The following is a 21,442-nucleotide window of genomic DNA, read 5'->3' on the forward strand; positions in this document are numbered from 1 at the left end:
GAAGAGGTGGGGAGTGAGGAGGAGGTGGAGGAGTGAGGAGGAGGTGAGGAGTGAGGAGGAGGAGAAGGAGTAAGGAGGAGGTGGGGAGTGAGGAGGAGGTCGGGAGTGAGGAGGAGGTCGGGAGTGAGGAAGAGGTGGGGAGTGAGGAGGAGGTGGAGGAGTGAGGAGGAGGAGAAGGAGTAAGGAGGAGGTGGGGAGTGAGGAAGAGGTGGGGAGTGAGGAGTGAGGAGGAGGTGGAGGTGGAGGAGTGGGGAAAAGGTGGGTAGTGCAGTGAGGTGGAGGAGTGAGGAGGAAGTGGGGAATGAGGAGGTGGAGGAATGAAAGGAGGTGGAGGAATGGGAGGAGATAGAGAGTAAGGAGATGGTGGGGAGTGGAGGAGAGGAGGGGTGAATGAAAGGTCCTGGGAAAAGTGCAGAGAAGAGGCACTTGTAACTGAGGTGTACAGGGTGGGGCTGTTCTTGACCACCCTCCTTAGGGACATCCAGGAATCTGACAATTTGTGATGTCTATAGGCTGCTTTAGGAGGAATGACACCAACTCTTCGGTAATCTGGACTGCTGGAGAGTCTGTTTATAGACTCTTACACAGGCCCTTAGTAGGCACTCAGCATTACTTTTAGGGGTGTAAGAAAGAGGATGCTGCAGGCGGCAAGGTCAGGTGGGGAACCTCAGACCTCAAACTATCCCAACCTGGAACTTTGCCAGCCCCTCAGGGTTTCTGAGTGAGATTCCAGGACTCTGGTGGCCTCATAGACTTGAAGATTGCTTGTGTAATTTTCCCAGGAGTAAGGAAGGTTGAGCTCTTTGCTGTCAACTGGAAGGGGGACAGGCAGACAGAAATTCTTTACCTCTCAAGTTAGATGGGAAAATCAGTGAGGGAAGAGAACGGGAGTGTGGACAGGGCAACCTTTATTCCATTTCAATACTGAGGAACGGGTGGTCAAAATCAGGACCTGAAATTTTCAGCATTTATAAAACAGAGCAGAAAGTGTTCGTAAAAGATAGTCTTTATGCTGTGGAAATATACAAATAAGCATGTTCTATGAAGCCTTTTAAGATCTATCTTCAAAATGACTACTAACTCACAGAATTTCTTATCTATGTGTCCATGTGGTTTCATAGCAGTGAATGAGTTTGAAAGGGTAAATTGCTTTTCTTTAAAGCAATTCTTTCATTATTACGTGTGAGGAGGTTTTTTGACACAAACCATGGTGACTATGGAGGTCAGAGAACAATTTCAGGCATTGGATCTCTTCCTTAACCAAAAAACTTGGACCAGCAGGCTTATGCACAAATGCCTTTGCCCATGAGACATTTCTTGTCTCTCCAGCTTTGCTTCTCTTTGTCCTGGACTTTGACTTTCTTTGCCTGACTTGTCCATCTTTCTAAGTCTCTAAGTTAATAGTCTGTTTTGTGTAATGAACATATTTCACTAGCAGTGATATCCTGGTATATAATGTAGGTAGATTCTACAATATGGGTCCCATACATAAATTAGTCAAAACTTTCAATTACTGACATTGCCTTGAAAGAGCTTCTACAGTGGCACAGGTTGAGTGACAGAAGCAGACTCCATGGAGCATTCAGGCAACCACTGGTTTTCTAGGCTTCTAGAAGACAGTATACCTGTTAGCTTCCACACTATGGATTAACAATATACTTCTTTAATTTTTTATATTAACTTATCCAGTGTGGCAAGTGTTGGGGTGGGGGAGGGCATATTGCCATGGTGCATGTTTGGAGGTCCAAGGACAACTTGAGGAAGTCAGTTCTCTCTCCTTCCACCATGTGTGTTCCGGGTATGGAATTCAGATCCTCAGGCTTGGTGGCAGGTGCCTTTGTCTGTTGCGTCGTCCCTCCAGTCCTAGGCTGAGTTTCTACCCGTTAAGAAGGAAATAAATCTGCAGCCAAGTGGAGATGACTATAGAAAAGTCATCTGTTTTGACAACATATCCTGTGGGCTCTGCAAATACAGACGTGTGAGGGGAAACAACACCCGGTCCATTGTTGTTTTCTGCATTAATGTTAATGGATGGCATCCAAAAATAACCCTTCTTCTCTAGGTTAATTATAAACCGCTGATGCTGCTTCCATTGGCTTAATTAGCAGCATTTTGCCTACTTTGTGTAGAAACTCTAGTTATTTTTTATTTTTAAATCTAGTCCATAGCATCTTTTCACAGTTAACCATGACTCTAAGTAGTCCATAATTGCAGCGTTACCAGCATCTGTTCTGAAAAAAACGAGTCACACGCGTCGCGGCAAGCTGGCACAGTGCCAGCTCATTAATAGCTCTCAACCTGCTCGTGGGCCAGCTCTCTGGGCGATAAAAATTATTTAGCTCTGATTTACAGAGCTTGTTAATTTCTGTAGCACAAATATTTCTGCCATGACTGATTTCAAGCCATCGCTCATTTGACAACAGAGTTGCAAAAGCCCTAACTATTGGAGGATTAGGCTTTTATGAGCAGTTCTGAGCCAGCCGTCCGAGTAACACCCAGTAGTTTCTCCTGCATCCTGGGTTTGGAGGTTGGGATAACTGTGCTGTGCTGCTTAGCTACTCTACCATGCCTTTAGTAGGCTAAACCCACCCATCATGAGAATATCGTTAAGTGAGACTCCGTAGCACACTGTAATCACAGTTATGAAAACTCACAATACAGAGATATGGAGTATAAGGACTGTGCTGGGGCCCAGAACGAAGTCTGAGTTTTAACATTAAAAAAAGTAGTGAGTACGTAGAATCTAAGAGCCTTGTTACCTCTCTTAATGGCACGCAAGGAGGCATAGGTGACAGGGTGTCCCTCCTTGCAGTTTTGGCACATAGATGGATGTCAATCACAGAATCCAGGCCTTCTGAAGAGGCCTTCTGACCACTCCTTTTATGGTACCTCTCCTGCACAGGGGGCCGTGGTAAGGTTGGTGTTGTGGATGGATGACTGACCAGGGAACTGGGGGCCTGCATCCTCTGTCAGCTCCACGAGGTGACATTCTGTCAAGAAGATGATCTTCTGGGCTGGAGGTCCCTGTGGCCGATGCCGGGGATGGCACCATTTGCAGGTAGGGGAGACAACATTTCGAAAGGCCGCCCGGAAGCGCCGAGACAGGAGGTTATAGATAATGGGGTTGACCGCGGAGCTCAGATAAAAGAAGACACCTGCAAATGAGGGGTTGAAGCAAGGTAGGAAAAAATGTAAACATTGAGCAAAGGCCTGTGATCGTCTCCCCAGGAAGCAGTGGGTGTACAGGACACTCACTGAGAATTTGAAATGTAGGGAGATCTCCCTGTGCACTCAGGACCCAAACACAGAGCTATGAAAGAGTCATGGTTTTTCCACGGTGCTGGGTAATGGCACTGATGAGAGACATTCAAGTATCAGGGGGGAAAAGGCTTGTTTCTTCACTGGATTTTTAGTTAAAGCTATAATTTGGAGCAGTAGCTGTGGCGAGGATGGGTAAGTCAGTCTACACACTGTCCCTGGTGAAATTCTTCATTTTGCTGAAAACCTCTGGGAGAGGGCGATCCCCAACTGCTCCAGTGCCACGCCCCTTCCCTACCCACTCATGCTTCCCTGATAGCACTTCCGCTGAGTAATTATATTTTACTACTTATTTTGTCCTCCAGGCGGCTTGTATATTGCCTTTTATCTGCTGTTATACATGCATTATTTTCTTTAGAGATTTATTTTTTAATTATGTAAGTCTCTCTCTGTGTATGTGTGTGTGTGTGTGTATGTGTATGTGTGTGTGTGTGTGTGTCTGTGTATGTGTGTGTGTGTGTATGTGTATGTGTGTGTGTGTGTGTGTCTGTGTATGTGTGTGTGTGTGTGCATGCGCGCGCACATGAGCATGTGTTCATGAGTCCTAGTTCCCACAGAGACTAAAAGAAGGCTTCTGGTCCTCTGGCACTGGCATTACAGGCAGGAGAGAAACCTGAGGGGCTGGGACCTGAAGTCGGGTCCTCTGTAAGAGCAGTATGTGCTCTTAACCACAGAGCTGTCTCTCCAGCTCCTGTATACTCATTTACTATCACCTCCTGGTTTGTTTCTCTAAGACACCACTGAAGCTTAAGGGAGGCTAGGAAGGTGACCATCTTCTGTTCTGGGCCCTCAGATAAACACTGGCTCTTCAGCTCCTTCTTCTGGAAAATGGAGTTTGGGTCTTCTGGCTGAAGCTGAGTGCTGAGAAACATCTTCCAGGCTGACTCAGTCACTGCTGTAGCTGTCTAGAACTGTCAGCTGCCATTACCCATTGGGGACTACACAAGGCTGCTCCCATTAACTTTGCATTACCGGGGAAGGGCTTTCTTGCCTTTCCTCAAAGATTTATGGACAGTTAACAGTTGTTTGGGGGAGAGGGTCATGAAGCTGAGTCTCTTCCCAAGGATCTATAGACAGTTAACCATTGTTGAAATATATTTTTTTTCAGTGTTACAGCTGCCTGCAAGTTGCTCACTTTCCCGTTTAGTAACCCTAGTGACTCACTGATTCAACAAACTAAGCTCAGATGGAACCCCTTTTGGTGTCTATGTTCAGTGCCCTCTCTGGGATGAGGAGACATGTCTATTCATCCAGACACTGATCGAATGCTTACTAGGACACCCTGGGAACTTCAAAGCACATTGAAAAATAATGGATCCAGACTTTTTTTTTCCTTCAAGCACTCCACATTTTTTTCCCTTACATTTGGAAAAATACAACAGAGGCAGGATCCTTGACAAAGCTAGTAACAGGGATGCACAACGGTATCGAGTAGAACCTTTGTGATACCAACTGCCAGTTTGTGGCAGTTATTCAGTCAAAGGGAGACTGCTGTGGGTCGGTCATAAGGGACTCGGTGGAGGTGACTGACACCAGCTGGACCTTGACATGGGTGGGAGACAGTTGATGAAGAGAAAGAAAGTGCATCCGGGTGAAAATGCTCAAGGGCAGAAATGGCTGCACGATAGGTACAGGAAATCCTGCGGTATGTGTTTTCTCTCCTTTCCATCCCTCCCCCTCTCTCCTTCCCTTTGTCCTGAGCCGGGATCTTCCTAAGTGGCATAGATGCATCTTACCTTTGCTCTCTGGTTATGTTCCTGATGATCCAGAGCCCACAGAATAAGCCAATGAAAACAGAAGTTGGTGGGTTGGAGTGCCCTGAAGCTAACACCATAGCTTCTCTATTTCGGAAGAAAAGCCCCTGAACCTGGAATTCAATAACTTGGACTTGAACCCAGTTTTCACGGTTTTTATAGCCTTGTGCCTTTGGGAAAACTGTTTCCTCTATGTGTCTTGGTGTCAAATACTGATGATTGCTGAGGATTCCCCTGTTGTAATTATCACGTGTAGGCTTGGGTTTTCCTTCAAGTAACCTCTAAACATTTTCAATCTTTGAATACAAATCACCACCCACTGCTTCCATATCAGAAGGCCAGATCCCTGTGAGTTGCTTATGTAGTGAGGCCTCAGGACAGTGTGAAGGAAAAGTTGCTTTAAAGTTGCATCACCAAACCCACCAGGCCTTTACCTGATACCACATGGATGAGGTTGAACACAGCAGCCAGGGACTCTGTCCACTCTTCCACAAAGCTGAAGAAGAGCCGGTCCACATGGAAGGGGGTCCAGCAGATGGCAAACACGAGGACCAAGACAACTGGAAGAGGAAGTGGGAGAGGGAATGCTGGAGTAGGCCAGGGAAGACCACGATGCTCGCCCAGCCTTCCTCTCCTTTTATCAGGTTTTTCCTGCCACCTTAGTTAAGTGATGATTGCTATAGGCAAAGGATCACCCCAGAGTTAAAGAATATTTGAACATAGGAATTAGTTGTATGGATCTAGGACCAACTTTCTATACAATTGCCTGAGTTTTCTTTTAATATATAATTCTATTTTCACTTGAAATTTTCTTGTTTTGAATTTTTCATAAATGCATGTAATAAAATATAATCATCTTTACTCCTTTCCTCTCTCTAAATCCTTCCATGTTCTCCAGCATGCCCCATTCCAACTTCATGTTCTTTTTGTTGAGAACTCTCCCTGTCCCTTTCTCTTTCTTCTCCCCTGTCTCTCTCCCTCTTCCTCACAATAGACCCAAAGATGAATGGAAGCTGTGAGCCTAGATAAATCTTTCCTTTGTTATGTATGTCTTATGTGTCATGTGTGTGTGTTATGTCTTACATATGTTGTATGCTTTGTGTGTTTGTGTGTCTTATGTGTCTTTTATGTGTGTTGTGTGCTGGTGTGTGTGGCACAGAGGTCAACTTTAAGGATTATTCTTCAGGAGGCTCACTTTTACTTTGAATTCACCAATTCAGCTAGACCGCTGGCCAGCAAACCCCAGGGATCCACCTGTTTTCACCCACTAAGCTTTGGAATGCAGGATTACAAGCAAACATCACCCAACATGCTCAGCTTTTTATTACACAGATGCTGGAGATCAAACACCTGTTTGTTTAGCAAGTACTTTACCAACCCATCCACACCCCCAGACTTCTTCCCTTCATAACAGTGCAAAGTTGTTAACACAAAACTAGAACTCATCAGGAGTTTCTTGGATCCTTTTGATTCTGTCCTGGGTTGGGCAAGATACAGAATCAGAACAACTGTAATCACAGTGTTGATTCAGAGAGGAAGAGCTTGTCACCTGGCATCAGAAGTACACAGAAGACCACATGAAGCTCAAAAAGAAGGGTGACCGAAGTGTGGATGCTTCAGTCCTTCTTAAAAGAGGGAACAAAAATATTCACAGGAGGGGATATGGAGACAAAGTTTGGAACAGAGACTGAAGGAATAGCCATTCAGAGCCTGCACCACCTGGGTTTACAACTCATTTACATACAGCCACCAAAACTAGATAATATTGATGAAGGCAAGAAGTACATGCTGACAGGAGCCTAATATAGCTGTCTCCTGAGAGGCTCAGCCAGAGCATATCAAATACAGAGGCGAATGCTAGCAATGAACCATTGAACTGAGACCGGGGTCCCCATTGGAAGAATTAGAGAAAAGATTGAAGCAGTTGAAGGCACTTGCAACCCCATAAAAACAACAATACCAACTAACCAGAGCTCTCAGGGACTAAAACCACTATCCAAAGACTACACATGGACAGACCTATGGCTCTAGCTTCTGCAAGGCAGAAGATGGACTTGTTGGGCACCAGTGGGAGGAGAAGCCCTTGGCCCTGCCAAGGCTGGACCCTCCCCCACCCCAGTGTAGAGGAATGTCGGGGGGTGGTGGTAAGGGGGGTCATTGGAGAGGGGGAACACTCTCATAGAAGGGGAGGAGGATGGGATAGGGGGCTTATGTCTGGGAAACCAGGAAAGGGAATAACATTTGAAATGTAAATAAAAAATATCCAAAAACAAAAGAAAGTACACAGAATTACCTAATCCCCTATCACATTTTCAGCCCCAGGGCAGGGATGGGTGTGCCAATAGCTTCCCCTTGGGACATTGAAGTGCCACAAAAATAAGCATTTTTCTCATCTAAGAAGTTTTAAATCCTTTTCTGTGACAGGCTGCTTGAAGTGTGATCTAACACTGAGTGATCTAACAGAGATGGAGAAGGAGAATCGAGCCTGAGGAGGAAGGGCGAGCAGCCATGAGATGACACCTTCTGAGACTGAGAGATGGGTACACAGTCTTCATTTTGCAACCCTGCCCAGGAGCACATTCCAGGTTTTCACGAAAACTGGCACTTTTGTTTCCTTTTGGAGTTAACTTTTAGGGTAAGCTGTCTGCCTGTGCAGTATGCTTGCAAACATAACTGGAATATTCTTTTGAATTTATCTCTCAATAAAATGTCTTCCAACCACCCACTTCTGGTCATCATTCCTGATTACAGTGAAGGCAAATGGTTTGCATGTTGTCATTATGACTTTTTTGCCTTTGTGTTTTTAACAGTACTGGAAACTGAGCCCAAGCTCCCACATATCAGGCAAGTACTCCACCACTGAGTTACAGCCAAGTCCTCTTTTACTTTTTGAGACATGGTCCCGTTAGGTTGCACAGGATGGCTTTTCAAGGAGCCCAGATCTATTTTTCTACATATGGTGTGCTAGGACTTGAACCCAGGGCCTTGCACATGCAGGGCACGTGCTCTACCAAGGGGCTACATCCCAGGCTTGCTACTGAGATGCTAACACCAGCAAACATGGGGAAGATCATTATCAAAGGGAGAAGGAGAGAAATAATAAAGACTCCTTGTCTCCTGACAAGACCCACCTAAAATAACCTCAAAGAAAATGATTATTAGAGTCAAAAGACCAACTTGGGAAACTTCGGGATTTTGTCCACAGATGGCCCAGTTTCCACGAGCCACACGCACACAACCTGGTTCTTTCTTTCTAAAGGTAGGCTGGGATTTGGACAGTTTATGATAAGTTTCACATACCTCATCAGTATCTCTCCTGGAGGATCAGTGCTGTTTTTCTTAGCTTTCATTTTCATGCGTCCCTTTGTATTGTGTGTTTGGAGGTGTGTGTGTGTGTGTGTGTGTGTGTGTGTGTGTGTGTGTGTGTGTATGGAGGTGTGTGTGTGTGTATGTGTGTTTGAATGTGTATGGATATGCACGTGTCTGTGTGTGCATAGGCCTAAGGTTGAATCAAGACTTGTCCTCAATCACTCATCCACCTTATTTACTGAGGTAGGGTCTCTCAATCAAACCCAGAGCTCACTGATATGGCCTGTCTCCAGAGCCAGCTTACTCTTTAGATCCTCTGTTTCCGCCTCCCAAGAGAGGAATTGTAAAATTTTAGTCACTCCCACTAGCATTTACATAGGGTTCTGGGGATGAAACCCCCAGTCCTCATGCTTGCCCAGCAAGTGCTTTAATCACTGTTCTATCTCTCTAGCCCAGGAGTCCATTTCCTTTTTCAGCATCCTTTTGAGAGAGGATGGTCAGCACCTGGATTTCTTAAAAATAACTTAAAAACAAGTATGTGCACTTCTAATAAAAAGGCTATTTTTACTGTTTTGTTTTTAAACAAGGTGATGTTTTGATACAATGTCCTAGGTGGAATGATTTACGCAGGAGAACTCATGACTAATTGTTCTTAATCTGGAATAAAAACAATCCACAGAGTCTACGTTGCCATTGGGAGTTTACAATCTTCTATTTTTTTTTTTTTTTGGTTCTTTTTTTTTTTTTGGTTCTTTTTTTTTTTTCGGAGCTGGGGACCGAACCCAGGGCCTTGTGCTTCCTAGGTAAGCGCTCTACCACTGAGCTAAATCCCCAGCCCCGTTTACAATCTTCTAAAGTGAGTTATAAAACTCTGTGTGTGTGTGTGTGTGTGTGTGGGGGTAGGTGTGTGTGTGTGTGTGTGCGCGCGCGCGCGCATTTGTGAATGCAGGACCCACCACAACCTGTTTCCTATGTTTGAAGAATGCTAGAGCACATACAAGTTCACCCCTACCTCATCTTACAGAAAGAGTGGAGCAGAGTTCAGGCTCAGCGTGAAAACGTGATTTATTATTTCATAGGATTTGGAAGGCACCCCAGCAACTGTAACCTAGCAAAAGGCTTTGAATGCCCAAAACCAAAGATGAAACAAAACAGGCAGGTCATAGAAGCTTCTGGAAACCAAGAAGAACATCTTAGCCAGCACCATTACGTCAGTGCCAAAGACAAAACCTCTGCTCCTATAAACAAAAGCGAACAAACATTAAACAAAGCAAGGAGCTTACACAGCATCTTGGTGACTGACTTTCTAGAGGGTCTGTGAATATTCACAGCCACTTTGTTCGCCTCAAGGGATTCATCTCTCTTCAGCTGAAAGAGAAGTGGAAAAGTGGTTAGGAAGAGAAGACTGCTTTCCCCACCAGAAACTTTAGAGGTATATAAACAGCACTTAAAGAAAGGTTTTGAAAAACTTAAACACTTCACTGGAGGCAGGATTCAATCTAAGTTCTCTGGACAGGGTTATGGGCAGGATAGAGTAAAACTAAAACTGAGCTTTAATGAGCGATTCCATGAGATTGTACTCCTGCAGTATGTTAAGTTTGGAGTGGGGACATGACGTCATCTGCCATCTCTACCAGCCTGCTTAAGGCCCACCTTCTCCTGACGATGCAGCAGCTCTGCCGCACTGTCCTCTCCTTCCTCCCAAGTCTACATGCACTGATGGGCCCTGCCATCTATTTGGTGGTGGATCTTTCTCCCTTAGATCTATTTCCATTGCCTGTGTTGCTGTCTCACCAGACGAAAGGAACTCTGATAACCTGTGACTACCTCACACCTCAAAGAGAGTCCAGTGTTGTTTAATTCCTCCCTTGCCGGCTTACCAACCTCACCCTAACTCTCTCTCTTAGACTGTTTATTCCTTTACTACACTTACTTCATAGTTTAGTGGGAGTGTCAGTTACTTTTCTTGTTGCTATGACGAAAATACTGAACAAGAAGCAACTTACCTTACGGGAGGAAGGTTTTGTTTGACAAGAAGTTTGAGGAGAGTCTATTAAGGAGAGGGAGAGGTAGTCACAGAGGCAGGGGCATGAAACAGATGGGCACATTGCATCCTAGCTAGGAAATAGAAGGAGACTGACGCTGTGCTAAGCTCACTTCTCTCTTTCCCCTTTTTATAAAGTCTGGAATCCCAGCCCATGAGATGGTGCTACCATCATTCAGGCTGGGTCCTCCTCCCTTTTCTCTGGAAAAGTCCTCATAAACATGCCCAGAGGTCTGATTCCAGACCCAATCAAGGTAACAGAGAAGATTAAGCTGAGTTAGCTGCAACTCACTTCTGGTCCCGTTACCAAATAACCTAGAAGATCAGAGTGTCCCAATCCCAAGTTCCATAGTTAGGTAACTGGGGCCACGGGAGCATCACACGCTGTACTCCTGGAACTGGAAGGGACCCTCTTCTTCACTGCATCTGAGGTAGAAAATACAGCGGTTGCTTGTGTTGCACCATGGGAAAAACCCTCACAACACTGCTGTGTGCAGGCTTTAAGCTCCTTAGAAAGCAGAACAAAATCAGAAAAGAAGCTATGTGTTTGACGACTTCAGTGAGAGCTATGTCTACCTTGTGGACTTCAGGTCTAAGCCCCCATTCGTGTGCTGCCAGACACGCTGAGATTCCTTCACTGGTGCTGACAGGGAGCCTGAGGGATCAATAGGTCATTAAGTGGAAGGAAAACTCGAATTACCCTACAGTCTTAAGCTCTGCTAGAATCAGCCCACTGAGGTATAAGGAGACATTTTCAAGTATGTGAAATGGGTGTGATTGTGTGTGATGATGAACAGGCCTCTTTGAGGATCAGTGAACTCTCTGGGCTGCAAGTTATCCCAAGGGAACACATTAGAGAAAGACTTTAAAGTTGGAGAAAACTTGGAACATGGCCCATTAAAGGTCACCCAGACAGATCCACAAATCCATATCTTATGTCTCTAAAGTACACAAGCTCCTTAAAATCAGGCAGACCTCAGGAAGACCTGGGCTCCAGGCATCCACATGTATGCTTAACATGTCTGCCTGTCTCTTGGACTTAGTGGTGACCTCTACATAAAGTTTGTCTTGAGAAAGCGAGGGGTTAAAAATGCTTTGAGATTTGACCCTTTAGACACATCTGGAACCTGGAAAGAACTGAGGGAATCCTGCAGTGATGTAGAAATAAGAAGTTGTGGTGGTGAGGGCACCAAGGTGTTCCTAACATGCTGAGCATGCCAGTGCAGTACGTGGTATTCAATGCATGGTAGATTATCATTACTTTCATGATTGATATTCATTCCACATCTTCTCAAAAGGCGTGGTATAAATGAAAATACCTGAGGGCAACTGTCTATATTTCCCTTATGAGGATTGTTGATCCTCTTCTGGGAAAATCTCCTTCTAACTCGGCTGTGTTTACTTGACAACATTAGCCTTCACTTCAGCTATCAACTGGGCACAAACCTAGAGTCACCTGGGAAAAGGGAACCTCTATGGTAGAATTACTCAGATCAGACCGGGCCTTAAGTCTTCTTCCTTTTCTTTAATTAAAAAACATGTGTATGGGTGTTTTGCCTGCATGTATGAGTGCAAGCACATGAGCACACTGCATGTACCTGTGCAAGCCAAAAGAGGGTATCGGTTCTCCTGGAACTAGAGTTACAGATAGTTATAATCTGCCATGTGGGTGCTGGGAAAAACCACCAGTGCCCTTAATCATTGACTATCTCTCTAGTCCCTGGCAATCATTTTCCTAATTGCTAATTGATGTGGGAGGGCTGTCCAGTCCACTGTATGTGGTGCCATCCCTAGACGTATTTGCCTCAGCTGTACGAAACTGGTAGCTGTGCAAGCCATGAGGAGTGAGCCATAAGCAGAATTCCTCCATGACTTTTGCTTCAGTTCTGCCTCAAATTCCTTTGATGATGGACATAACCTTTAATAAATATTTTCGCTTTATTTTATATTATGGGTGTGATTGTGTGTCTGACTAGAGTCCAGAAAGGTCAAAAGAAGGCATCCAATCCTCTGGAACTGGAATCACAGACAGCCATGAGCTGCCTTGCAGGAGCTGGGAACTGAACCTAAGCTTCCTGAAAGAACAGTGAGCAGCATAGTATTCTTTAACTTGTGAGCCATCTCCCTAGCCCTGGATTTTAAACTGAGATAAACCCTCCCTCCTCCAGTCATTTTTTAAAGTGTGTGTGTGTGTGTGTGTGTGTGTATGCACATGTGTGTGTATTGTATTGTATACATGTGTGTGTATATACATGTGTGTATGCACATGTGTGTGCATGTGTGCACATATGTGTATACGCCTGAGTATGTATGTGTGTATATGAGATAAACGTGTAGATACACATTGTTCTGATCTATACATATTTGTCTGTCTTTCAGTTTTTCTGTCAGGTCATTTATCCATCCATCCATCCACCCACCCACCTATCTATCCATCTGTCTCTCTGTCCATCAGTCTCCTCTTCTGTGTATCTGTCTATCTGCCTAGCCATCCATCCATCCATCCATCCATCCATCCATCCATCCATCCATCCAGTCATCATGTGTCTCTATGCATCCACTTCTACCCATCCTGTTCCCCCTTCCTCACTCACTCTTTCTTCCTCCCTTCCTTTTTTCCTTCAATTCACCATCTGCCTCTCTGTGCATCCATCTCTACATATCCTGTCCATCTGTCCATCCGTCCATCAATCCATCTATCCATCCAGTTATCATGCTTCTCTATGCATCCACTTCTACCCATCCTGTCCCTCCCCCATCCCTCTCTCCCTCCTTTCTTCCTCCAATTCACCATCTGTCTGTACATTCAACTCAACACATCCTGTCCATCTGTCCATCCATCCATCCATCCATCCATCCATCCATCCATCCATCCATCCACTATATTGCTTGCTCATAGCCTGTCTGGCATTGCTGATTTTTATGCAATTCACAAATGTGCCCTCAGCAACACAAAAGTCGTGTGTGAGAGACATGGAACAGGCTAGATTTTGCCAGTACTTCCTCTTGGATGGATGGGAAGCTACTTGTGGGCCATCCACTTTCCATCTCCATGGTGTTCTGAGCCTAAAGTGCACCTCTATGGAAATTTGTGTCCTGGAACGAGGGGGCATCAGTGAGTATTCAGCTTTGAACACACACAAGCTTCTTTTGTCCCTTTTCTTCCTCTGGCTGCTTTGCAAAAGTAGTGGCAATCAGACTTAACCACATCTCTACACTTCTCAGCAGACCCAATAACTCAAATACCATTAGGGCATAGGTCTTTTTAATTCATGAACATTCGAAGGACCTTTGGGTCATGTTTCTAACTCTTTTATTTTAAATGTAGAGCAGCTGAAGCCCAGTAATTGAGCCTTATCTCTTGACTGTGCTTAGTCTGGTTTGGGGGGAAATCAATGAACTAAAGTGTCTACACAGAATTATAAATTGTAATGAAGGAAATTACTGGAAGCCAAGACATCTACACCAGAGGCAGGACAGCTAGGGCTTCTAGGTGAGCTGCCCCAGGGAAAGGTACTTGAAGCCTGACTGACAGGGTGGAGTAGAGTCAAAGAGGCAAAGGAAGCTTGGTGGTGGGTGGCAGGAACCTTCCAGGGGAAGGGATCCAAAGGCTCTGATGCCCATAGCACTGAAGGGACTTACTTTGCCAGATGGCTGTTTAAATCTTCAGAATGACAAGTCAGACATCTCCTTTCTTAGTAACTCTCTGGTCCATTCCCATCGACTTCACCTCTTCTGAACCAAGCTGTCCTCAATTGCATTACTCACACAAAGCAGGATGGCTATTGTCTGCCACCAGCTTGGGACACAGACACTGTGGATTCATGCCAGTGGAACAAAATGAAACTTAAAGACCTTAGAGGAATCTACGCTTGCTGTTAAACTTAGGCATTTCCCCCAAACTCATACAAGACAAACGATTGCTTAGCATTGAACAATAATAATATTGTTATAGTCGGGGTGAGGAGGTAAGAAGGACTTTTGGGATGTGAGATATTTGGAAACGTATGGAAGTCTTTTCCTCTGGGTTAGATACATAGGACATTCTGGAACTGTGGTGATGACATCAATAAAGTGACAAGGGTCTAGGGGAAATGCCACCGGTGTCTGGCTGGTCAGATTCATTCTTGTTCTTACATATCTATGACATTCATATATGCTCTTCCTACTCGGGCCTGGCCACTCATTTTAGGGACAGTAAATAGGAAAAAGGATCCTCTTTGTTGATAACTAAATGCCTTTCTCAGAGATGGACTGGAGTGGGACTCTGCATCCAGAGCCACAGCACCGAAGGGCATGATAGGTTCTATGTGGTTATTTCTTTCATGAACAGCTCGTGTCTACCTCCTTCATAGTCTCTTTGCCTTTTTAAAAAGAACCACAGACTGTTAGAGCAGGAAGAAGCTTTAGAAATGATGTGATGTGACCTTTCCTTTCTCCAAATGGGAAAGTAATTCCAGGAGAATTGTGTGTGGCTTGCCTAAAGGCGTGCGTCGGCCAAGGACCTGAGAGGCTAAATAAAACAGTTTACTTTGTGAACCGCTTCCTTAAGTGAATACAAAACTGTCATTGTGAGGACTCACACCTATGAATTTGGGTACAGCATACAGCCAGAAGCATAAAGAATCATGCCTACATTTCTCAAACAAACAAAAACAAACAAAAAACCAGATTCTCTCAAGTAATTTAGAAGCAGAGAAAAGGAAAAAAAATATTTATCACCACAAGCTTAGAGAAGGAGTCTCTAATTATAAGGTTCAGGGGAAACAGAGTGATTTCCCCAGAAACTCACATATCTCTTAATCATACCTCTACTGCTCTAACTTATGAGTTCTGTTTACTTTTCCATCCCTCAATCTCTACCTGCTATAAAACTGGTTTCAAGGAATATCTGTATATAGATACACAGACACACACACACACACACACACACACACACACACACACACACACCCCACACAGGATTTAATTTGTTATTTCAATCAAAGGTCAATGCAGCCACGGGAAATATTTGCCTTCATGGCTGTTTATCTGTCTCAGATCATAAAATGGGAAGAGTTCATGTAATATCCTCAAGACAGGTTGGTACAGAGAAAAACTTGAACACAGGCAGTAAAGTAGAGCAGGGGCAGCAAAGAGGCCCCAGGGTGTGGAAGCATTCCCCCTAGAATATGATCCTCTAAGCCTGGATCACGCATATACATACAAGGTGAGGCTTCTCCTTAAGGCCCTGGAGTCAGATTCCCCCAGGAGTGGTATCTACATTGATTCCCCTAGGAAGCTGTCTAGCACTTTCATAGAAACACAGTTGGACAAGCACAGAAAGAATAAGGGACACCAGTTAAAGAAAGTAATGGAGTTGTGGTTTTGCTATGTTTAGTCAGTAGCGATTCCCACCTGTTCAAAAGGAGACCAAGCTGACTTTACTTGGCGAGATAATTCTTGAGTACCTGTGTGGAATTTTCATATGCAACTATTTTATATACACATAAACACTTGCTTCTTAATTTCCCACTTAACGTCATCCTCTGTGCCCCTCTTTGATTCTGCCTTCCCACCATGATAAATCTTTCTTTGAATTCAGAATAGACAAGAAAGGTGGGATGCAACTTCAAGCCAGCAACCTTCGATACTCACCCTGAGCCCCATGAGGTAGTAGAGGACGCTGATGAGGGTCATTGGGAGGATGTAGAAGAGGAAGCTGGTAGCTTGGATGATCAAGTTATACACCCACATGGGTTTGGTGACTGTGCAGGTGGCTGAGCCAGGTACGGAGGACCCGTTGGGAAAGTGCTGGAACTTGATGCCATGGATGCTGGTATTGGGCAAAGAAAAGACCACAGAGAAGCTCCAGACTAGGCTGAGGATCCTGAGGGCCCGTCGCCGCGTGCTCTCCAGCTTGGCTCGGAAAGGGTGGACAATGGCCACATAGCGCTCTACGCTAACCGTGGTGACACTGAGAATGGAGGCAAAGCACACAGTCTCGAAGAGGGCTGTCTTGAAGTAGCATCCCACAGGCCCGAACAGGAAAGGGTAATTGTGCCACATCTCGTAGATTTCCAGAGGCATCCCCAAGAGCAGGACCAGCAGATCTGAGACTGCCAAGCTGAAGAGATAGTAGTTGGTGGGTGTCTTCAAAGTCTGATGTCGGACAATCACCATGCACACCAGAAGATTGCCCATTACCCCCACCAGGAAGATCAGCGCATAGGCCACAGACACCGGAAGGGATAGGTCACTGCGCTTGGGTCCACACAGGTGGGCCAAGTACTCCTCTGTGCTGTTCAAGTACTTCATGAGAGGATCGTGGATCCAGGAAGCATTTTCAAGTTTTCCCATTACTGAGCTTAAAATCCACAACCACAGGTGTCCCTTGTTCTGGGTGTCTGTCCCAAGCTGAGCCAGAAGGAGTCTGAAAGCAGAGGCTCCTGGAGAAGGTCTGAGAGAGTGAAAGGATAGCATCAGCCTCTAGGGCTCTCCACTCACGCTGTTAATGCCTTTTGAGGACCACCCAAGCCCCGCCCCCGGCACGCTGTAGGCCAATGAGTGTGTTAAGCTGCACCGTGGGAGAGCCCAGCCGGTCGGGTTGGCGTGAGGACTTTGTGTTTGGGGAGCAAGGGAGGAGGGGCCTCCCTGTGACTTGGAAGCAGCCGGAGAATCAGCTCACACAGTGAACTGCCTGTGCCACCTGAGGAGTGAACACTCCCAGCCTGGTCTGTCTCAGAGTTGTGGGGCGCTGGGGAGAAACACAGGAGGAGCTGAGGAGCCCCTACTGCTGAGCCAGTCTCCATTGCTCTCTGATCGCTCCATGTCCTGTCAAAGAGGGGAAAATCAGTCGATTTCTCATATTGTTCCTTTGGGCAATCAGGGCTCTCTGGGGAAAGCATGAGACATACGATTTTGGGGATCTCAGTGGCTGAAAATCAGCTTTTAGGTTTTAGCTCTGCGTAAAAATCTATCTCAGCAGTTAAGAAAGCAAGTGGGTTTCAGGACCTCATTAGAAAATAAGAAAATTGAACTCTCAGAGCCTCCCTCCCTCCTCCACTTTCTGCCTCTCTCTACCTCCTGTCTCTCCCTCTCCATCTTCCTTCTTTTTGTCTGTTTGACTCTCTCCCTCCCCCTCTCTGCCTGTCTCTATCTCTCTCTGTCTCTCTCTCCCTTCTCTTCTACTCCTTCCCCTCTGTCTGTCTGTCTCTGTCTCCTCTCTCTCTCTCTCTCTCTCTCTCTCTCTCTCTCTCTCTCTCTCTCTCTCTCTCCCCCCCCCATTCCTCACTCTCTCCCCCTCCCCCTCCTCCCCTCAGCATTATTTATTTATTTGTGTCTTAGGGTCTTATTGCTGTGAACAGACACCATGACCAATGTAAGTTTTATAAAGGGCAACTTTTAATTGGAGCTGGCTTTCAAGTTCAGAAGTCCAGTCTGTTATCATCACGATGGGAGCCTGGCAGCATTGCAGCATCCAGGCAGGCATGGTGCAGGAGGAGCTGAGTTCTACATCCTCACCTGAAGGAAGGAAGCCAGGAACAGACTGAGCATCCTCAGGCAGCTAGGTGGAGGGTCTCCCAGCCCACCCTCACAGCGACACACTTCCTCCAACAAGTCCACACCTTCTAATAGCGCCACTCCCTGGGCCAAGCATATGCAAACCATCACAGTCAGCACCCACTTCTATGGATTTACTAGATGCCCTGTGCTGTCCCAGGCTTTGTGGAAACATGAACCTGTTAGTCACTCTTCTCATTGCTTTTCACAGAATACCCAATGGAAACAGCTTACATGAAGGACTTATGGGGGCTGGTGAGATGGCTCAGGACTAAAGAAGCTTTCCACCAAGTCTGGACACCTGAGTTCATTCCCCAAGACTCACAGGTTGGGAGAGAGAACCAATTCCCATAAGTTATCCTCTGACCGCCACAGCAGTGGCATCACACACACACACACACACACACACACACACACACACACACACACACACACACACACACGTGGGTAAGCCAAAACAAAAAACAAATAAATGCAATATTTAGAAAAGTGAAAGAGTAGAGTCAGAAGGACTTATTGTCACTCGAGGAAGTGTGGCACGGTAGGGTTGGCAACAGGAACAAGGAGCTGCTCACACTGGAGCCACTCAGAAAGCAGAGAGATGAATACTAATGCTCAGGGCATATTTTCCCTTTTATATTCAGTCCTGAACCTTACTCCATGGGAGGGTGCCTTCCACATTCAGGGAAGATCTTCCCTCTCCAGTAAAACCTCTCAGGAATGTCCCTCACAGACATAGCCAGAGATTGTCTCCTGGGTGGTTCCAAACTCAATCAAGTTTCGAGGGAAGATGAACCCTCACAGTAGATTAGATGGCCACCTGTGTTCCACTGAGCTTTTTTTTTTTACAAGCAAATTAATAAATTCTATGTTTTCAGATAAAAGTTGATAAATAACTTTAACTTGCAAAGTAAGTCAAAGAAGGCTTATTTTGGCATATGCCTTTGAGACCAAGATCTGAAAGGCTTAGGGAAGGATTTAGCTAGTAAATGGTCCTAAAGCAGAAACAAGCTTCAGAGTGGAGTGCAGCAAGTTTCTTTGAAGATAAACCTCCCATTATGGATGAAAGCTTTTTAGGATACAGGATTTTTTTTAAGATTTATTTATTTCATGTATGTGGGTATACTGTCTTTGTCTTCAGACACACAAGAAGAGGGCATCAGATACCCATTACAGATGGTTGTGAGCCACCATGTGGTTGCTAGGAATTGAACTCAGGACCTCTGGAAGAGCAGTCAGTGCTCTTAACCACTGAGTCACCACCTCTCCAACACTACAGGGTGTTCTAAGAGGAGGTAAAACATCTCATGCTTCAAGGAAACTTGTTAAGTTCAGGAAATAAACAACTGGAAAGTTTCAGGAAGTCCCTGAAACTGACCAGATTTACTGGACTCTTTCCTACTCAAGAATGCATACGGAGGTGAGATAGCTGGGAGACAATCTTAGATAAGATGAGCTGCCTGGGGTATGCTCCAGGTTTCCAGTTTTTGTGAACTATCACTGATGCTGGTGTGGGCTTTGGTGATACAGCTGTCTTTGAGTAACTTCTGCTCCTGTAAGAACCCCAATGAAACTCAGTCATTCACCAAGTTGAATGTAGGTGGCATCTGAAGTTGGTTCCCTCTCGGGTGTGAGTAGAATTTTGTTCACATCTCCTCCATAATTATGCCTCACTGTTAATGTACCATAATTATCTGACTCTTGGGATATTTGAGCATGGAGACTGTTACAGAGAATTTCCCTCTTCTGCCAGTCAATAGACTTTGGATCTATTCAAACACAGAGAGATTTCTTAGGAGAGTTTTGAACAGGAACGTAAGGCTAGGAAGAGACAGGAGTGGCTGTCATCACTGCAGCAGCAGTGAGGAAAGAGTTACATTGAGACTTAGAGATAATTTGGCAATAGTGACACCTGGTGCAGCTTGTGAGACTGAAGGAGGTGGGTACTAGGGAGATGACTCAATGGCTGAGAGCACTAGCTGCTCTTCCAGAGAACCTAAGTTCAGTTTCCAGCACCAACAATATTTAAAATAGTGTGGATTTGTTCCCACACTGCCTGCTTAGCAATCATTAGTGAAGAGAGTCTTCCCTTTGCTGTGATCAGGCCCAGACTGAAGTGGTTGCCACTACCTGGGATCTCGTTGATCGGTTGGGAGAGGCCAGGGCAATCTCTAGCCTATGATCATCACCTCAGAGACAGAACTGGGGCACGCTTTGAGAACTGCAGAATGACGGAATTAGTCAAGTACTTGCCTTGCAAGCATGAAGATATTCAGTCACTAGGACCCAAATGGCAACCATGGGCTGGAGGTATGGTTCAGTGGATAAAGCACATACCTCAGAAAGTGCACATGAACCCATGTAAAACTTTGTAAAAATGGTCTGCATTTGCAACATCAGTGCTCCTAAAGCAAGGTAGAAGTCAGCAAACTGTCCTGAAGCTAATGAACCAGATACTCTGACATGAGTATTGCCTAGAGCAAAGAAACCTTGCTACAAACAATGTGGAAGGAAAGAACTAATATCTGAGCTTGTCCTGTGACTACCCTATGGGTGCTGTGTCTCTTACATACCTTTTACATGTGTACATATAAATACTTTTAGGGAATCTGGGCATAGTGTCACATGCATATAATTCTAGTGCTGGGCTGGGACAGAGACAAATAGATTTCTGGGATTCACTGGCCAGTCAGTCCAGATACCTAGAAATTTCTAAGCCAGCAAGAGACCCAGTTTCCAAAAACAAGGTAGAAGGTACCTGAGAAATGACAGCCAATGTTGTTATCCAGTTCACATTCATGCATGTGTATGTACATTCACATATGCTAACATGAGCATGCTCATATACACACAAATGCTAACATGCCCACATGAACATGAGGGGACACATAATATAATCCCAAAGCGTTTTGATGTTGACATCGTTGTTAACAAATTTTAAGGAAAGATAAGAGAAATCAAGATGAAAAAAAAAATCCCACTGAAGTGTAACGATCTTTAAAATTATAAAGGTAGAGAGTGGCAGATTTTAAATTCAGGGTTAAGGAAATGTGGCGATTTGAGTGAAAATGGTCCCTATAGCTCATATGTTTGATTACTTAGTTTCCAGTTGGCGGAACTATTTGGGAAAGATTTGGAGGTATGGCCTTATCGGAGATGTGCTACTGAGGGTAGACTTGAGGTTTCAAAAGTCTATGCTATTCCCAGTTAGCAATCTCTACCTTGTGGTTGTTGTATCAACATGTAAACTCTCTACTGTTCTAGCACCATGCCTGCTTGCTGTCAACGCTCCCCACTATGTTGATCGTGGACTCATCTTCTGAAACAGTAAGGCCCATATGAACTCATTCTTCTATAAGTTGCCCTGTCCATAGTGTTTTCTCACAGCAGTAGAAAAGTAACCAAGATGGGGTGATGCTTCTTAATTCATAAGCATCACATTAAAGATCGAAAAGTAGCACAAGTTAGGACAGGG

The 21,442-nt window shown here is 45.1% G+C and overlaps 1 protein-coding gene and 1 long non-coding RNA gene across 3 annotated transcripts; one reads left to right on the forward strand and one right to left on the reverse strand.

Moving 5' to 3' along the window:
* Positions 1-891: 891 nt before the first annotated feature.
* Positions 892-17,495, reverse strand: Nmur2 (neuromedin U receptor 2). 2 transcript variants are annotated; one of them, NM_022275.3, is given in 4 exon segments: positions 892-3,155; positions 5,507-5,632; positions 9,665-9,749; positions 16,063-16,890. In NM_022275.3, coding segments are annotated over 4 exon segments (1,188 nt in total). In that variant the 5' UTR covers positions 16,765-16,890; the 3' UTR covers positions 892-2,880.
* LOC102552546 (uncharacterized) lies at positions 4,699-7,793 on the forward strand. The gene is made up of 2 exons (XR_015631217.1): positions 4,699-4,963; positions 7,497-7,793. It is a non-coding gene; the product is annotated as an uncharacterized LOC102552546 (long non-coding RNA).
* Positions 17,496-21,442: the final 3,947 nt, after the last annotated feature.

This window comes from Rattus norvegicus, chromosome 10 (assembly GCF_021556685.1).
Source record: "Rattus norvegicus strain SHRSP/BbbUtx chromosome 10, alternate assembly SHRSP_T2T, whole genome shotgun sequence".
Classification (NCBI taxonomy): domain Eukaryota; kingdom Metazoa; phylum Chordata; class Mammalia; order Rodentia; family Muridae; genus Rattus; species Rattus norvegicus.

Coding starts and splice junctions, on each gene's coding strand:
- Nmur2 (XM_087574125.1), bottom strand. CDS start 16,887: ATGCTATCCTTTCACTCTCTCAGACCTTCTCCAGGAGCCTCTGCTTTC. Junction 5,633..16,062: donor ACTACCTCATGGGGCTCAGG/GTGAGTATCGAA, acceptor TTCCTCTTCCAG/TTGTCTTGGTCCTCGTGTTT.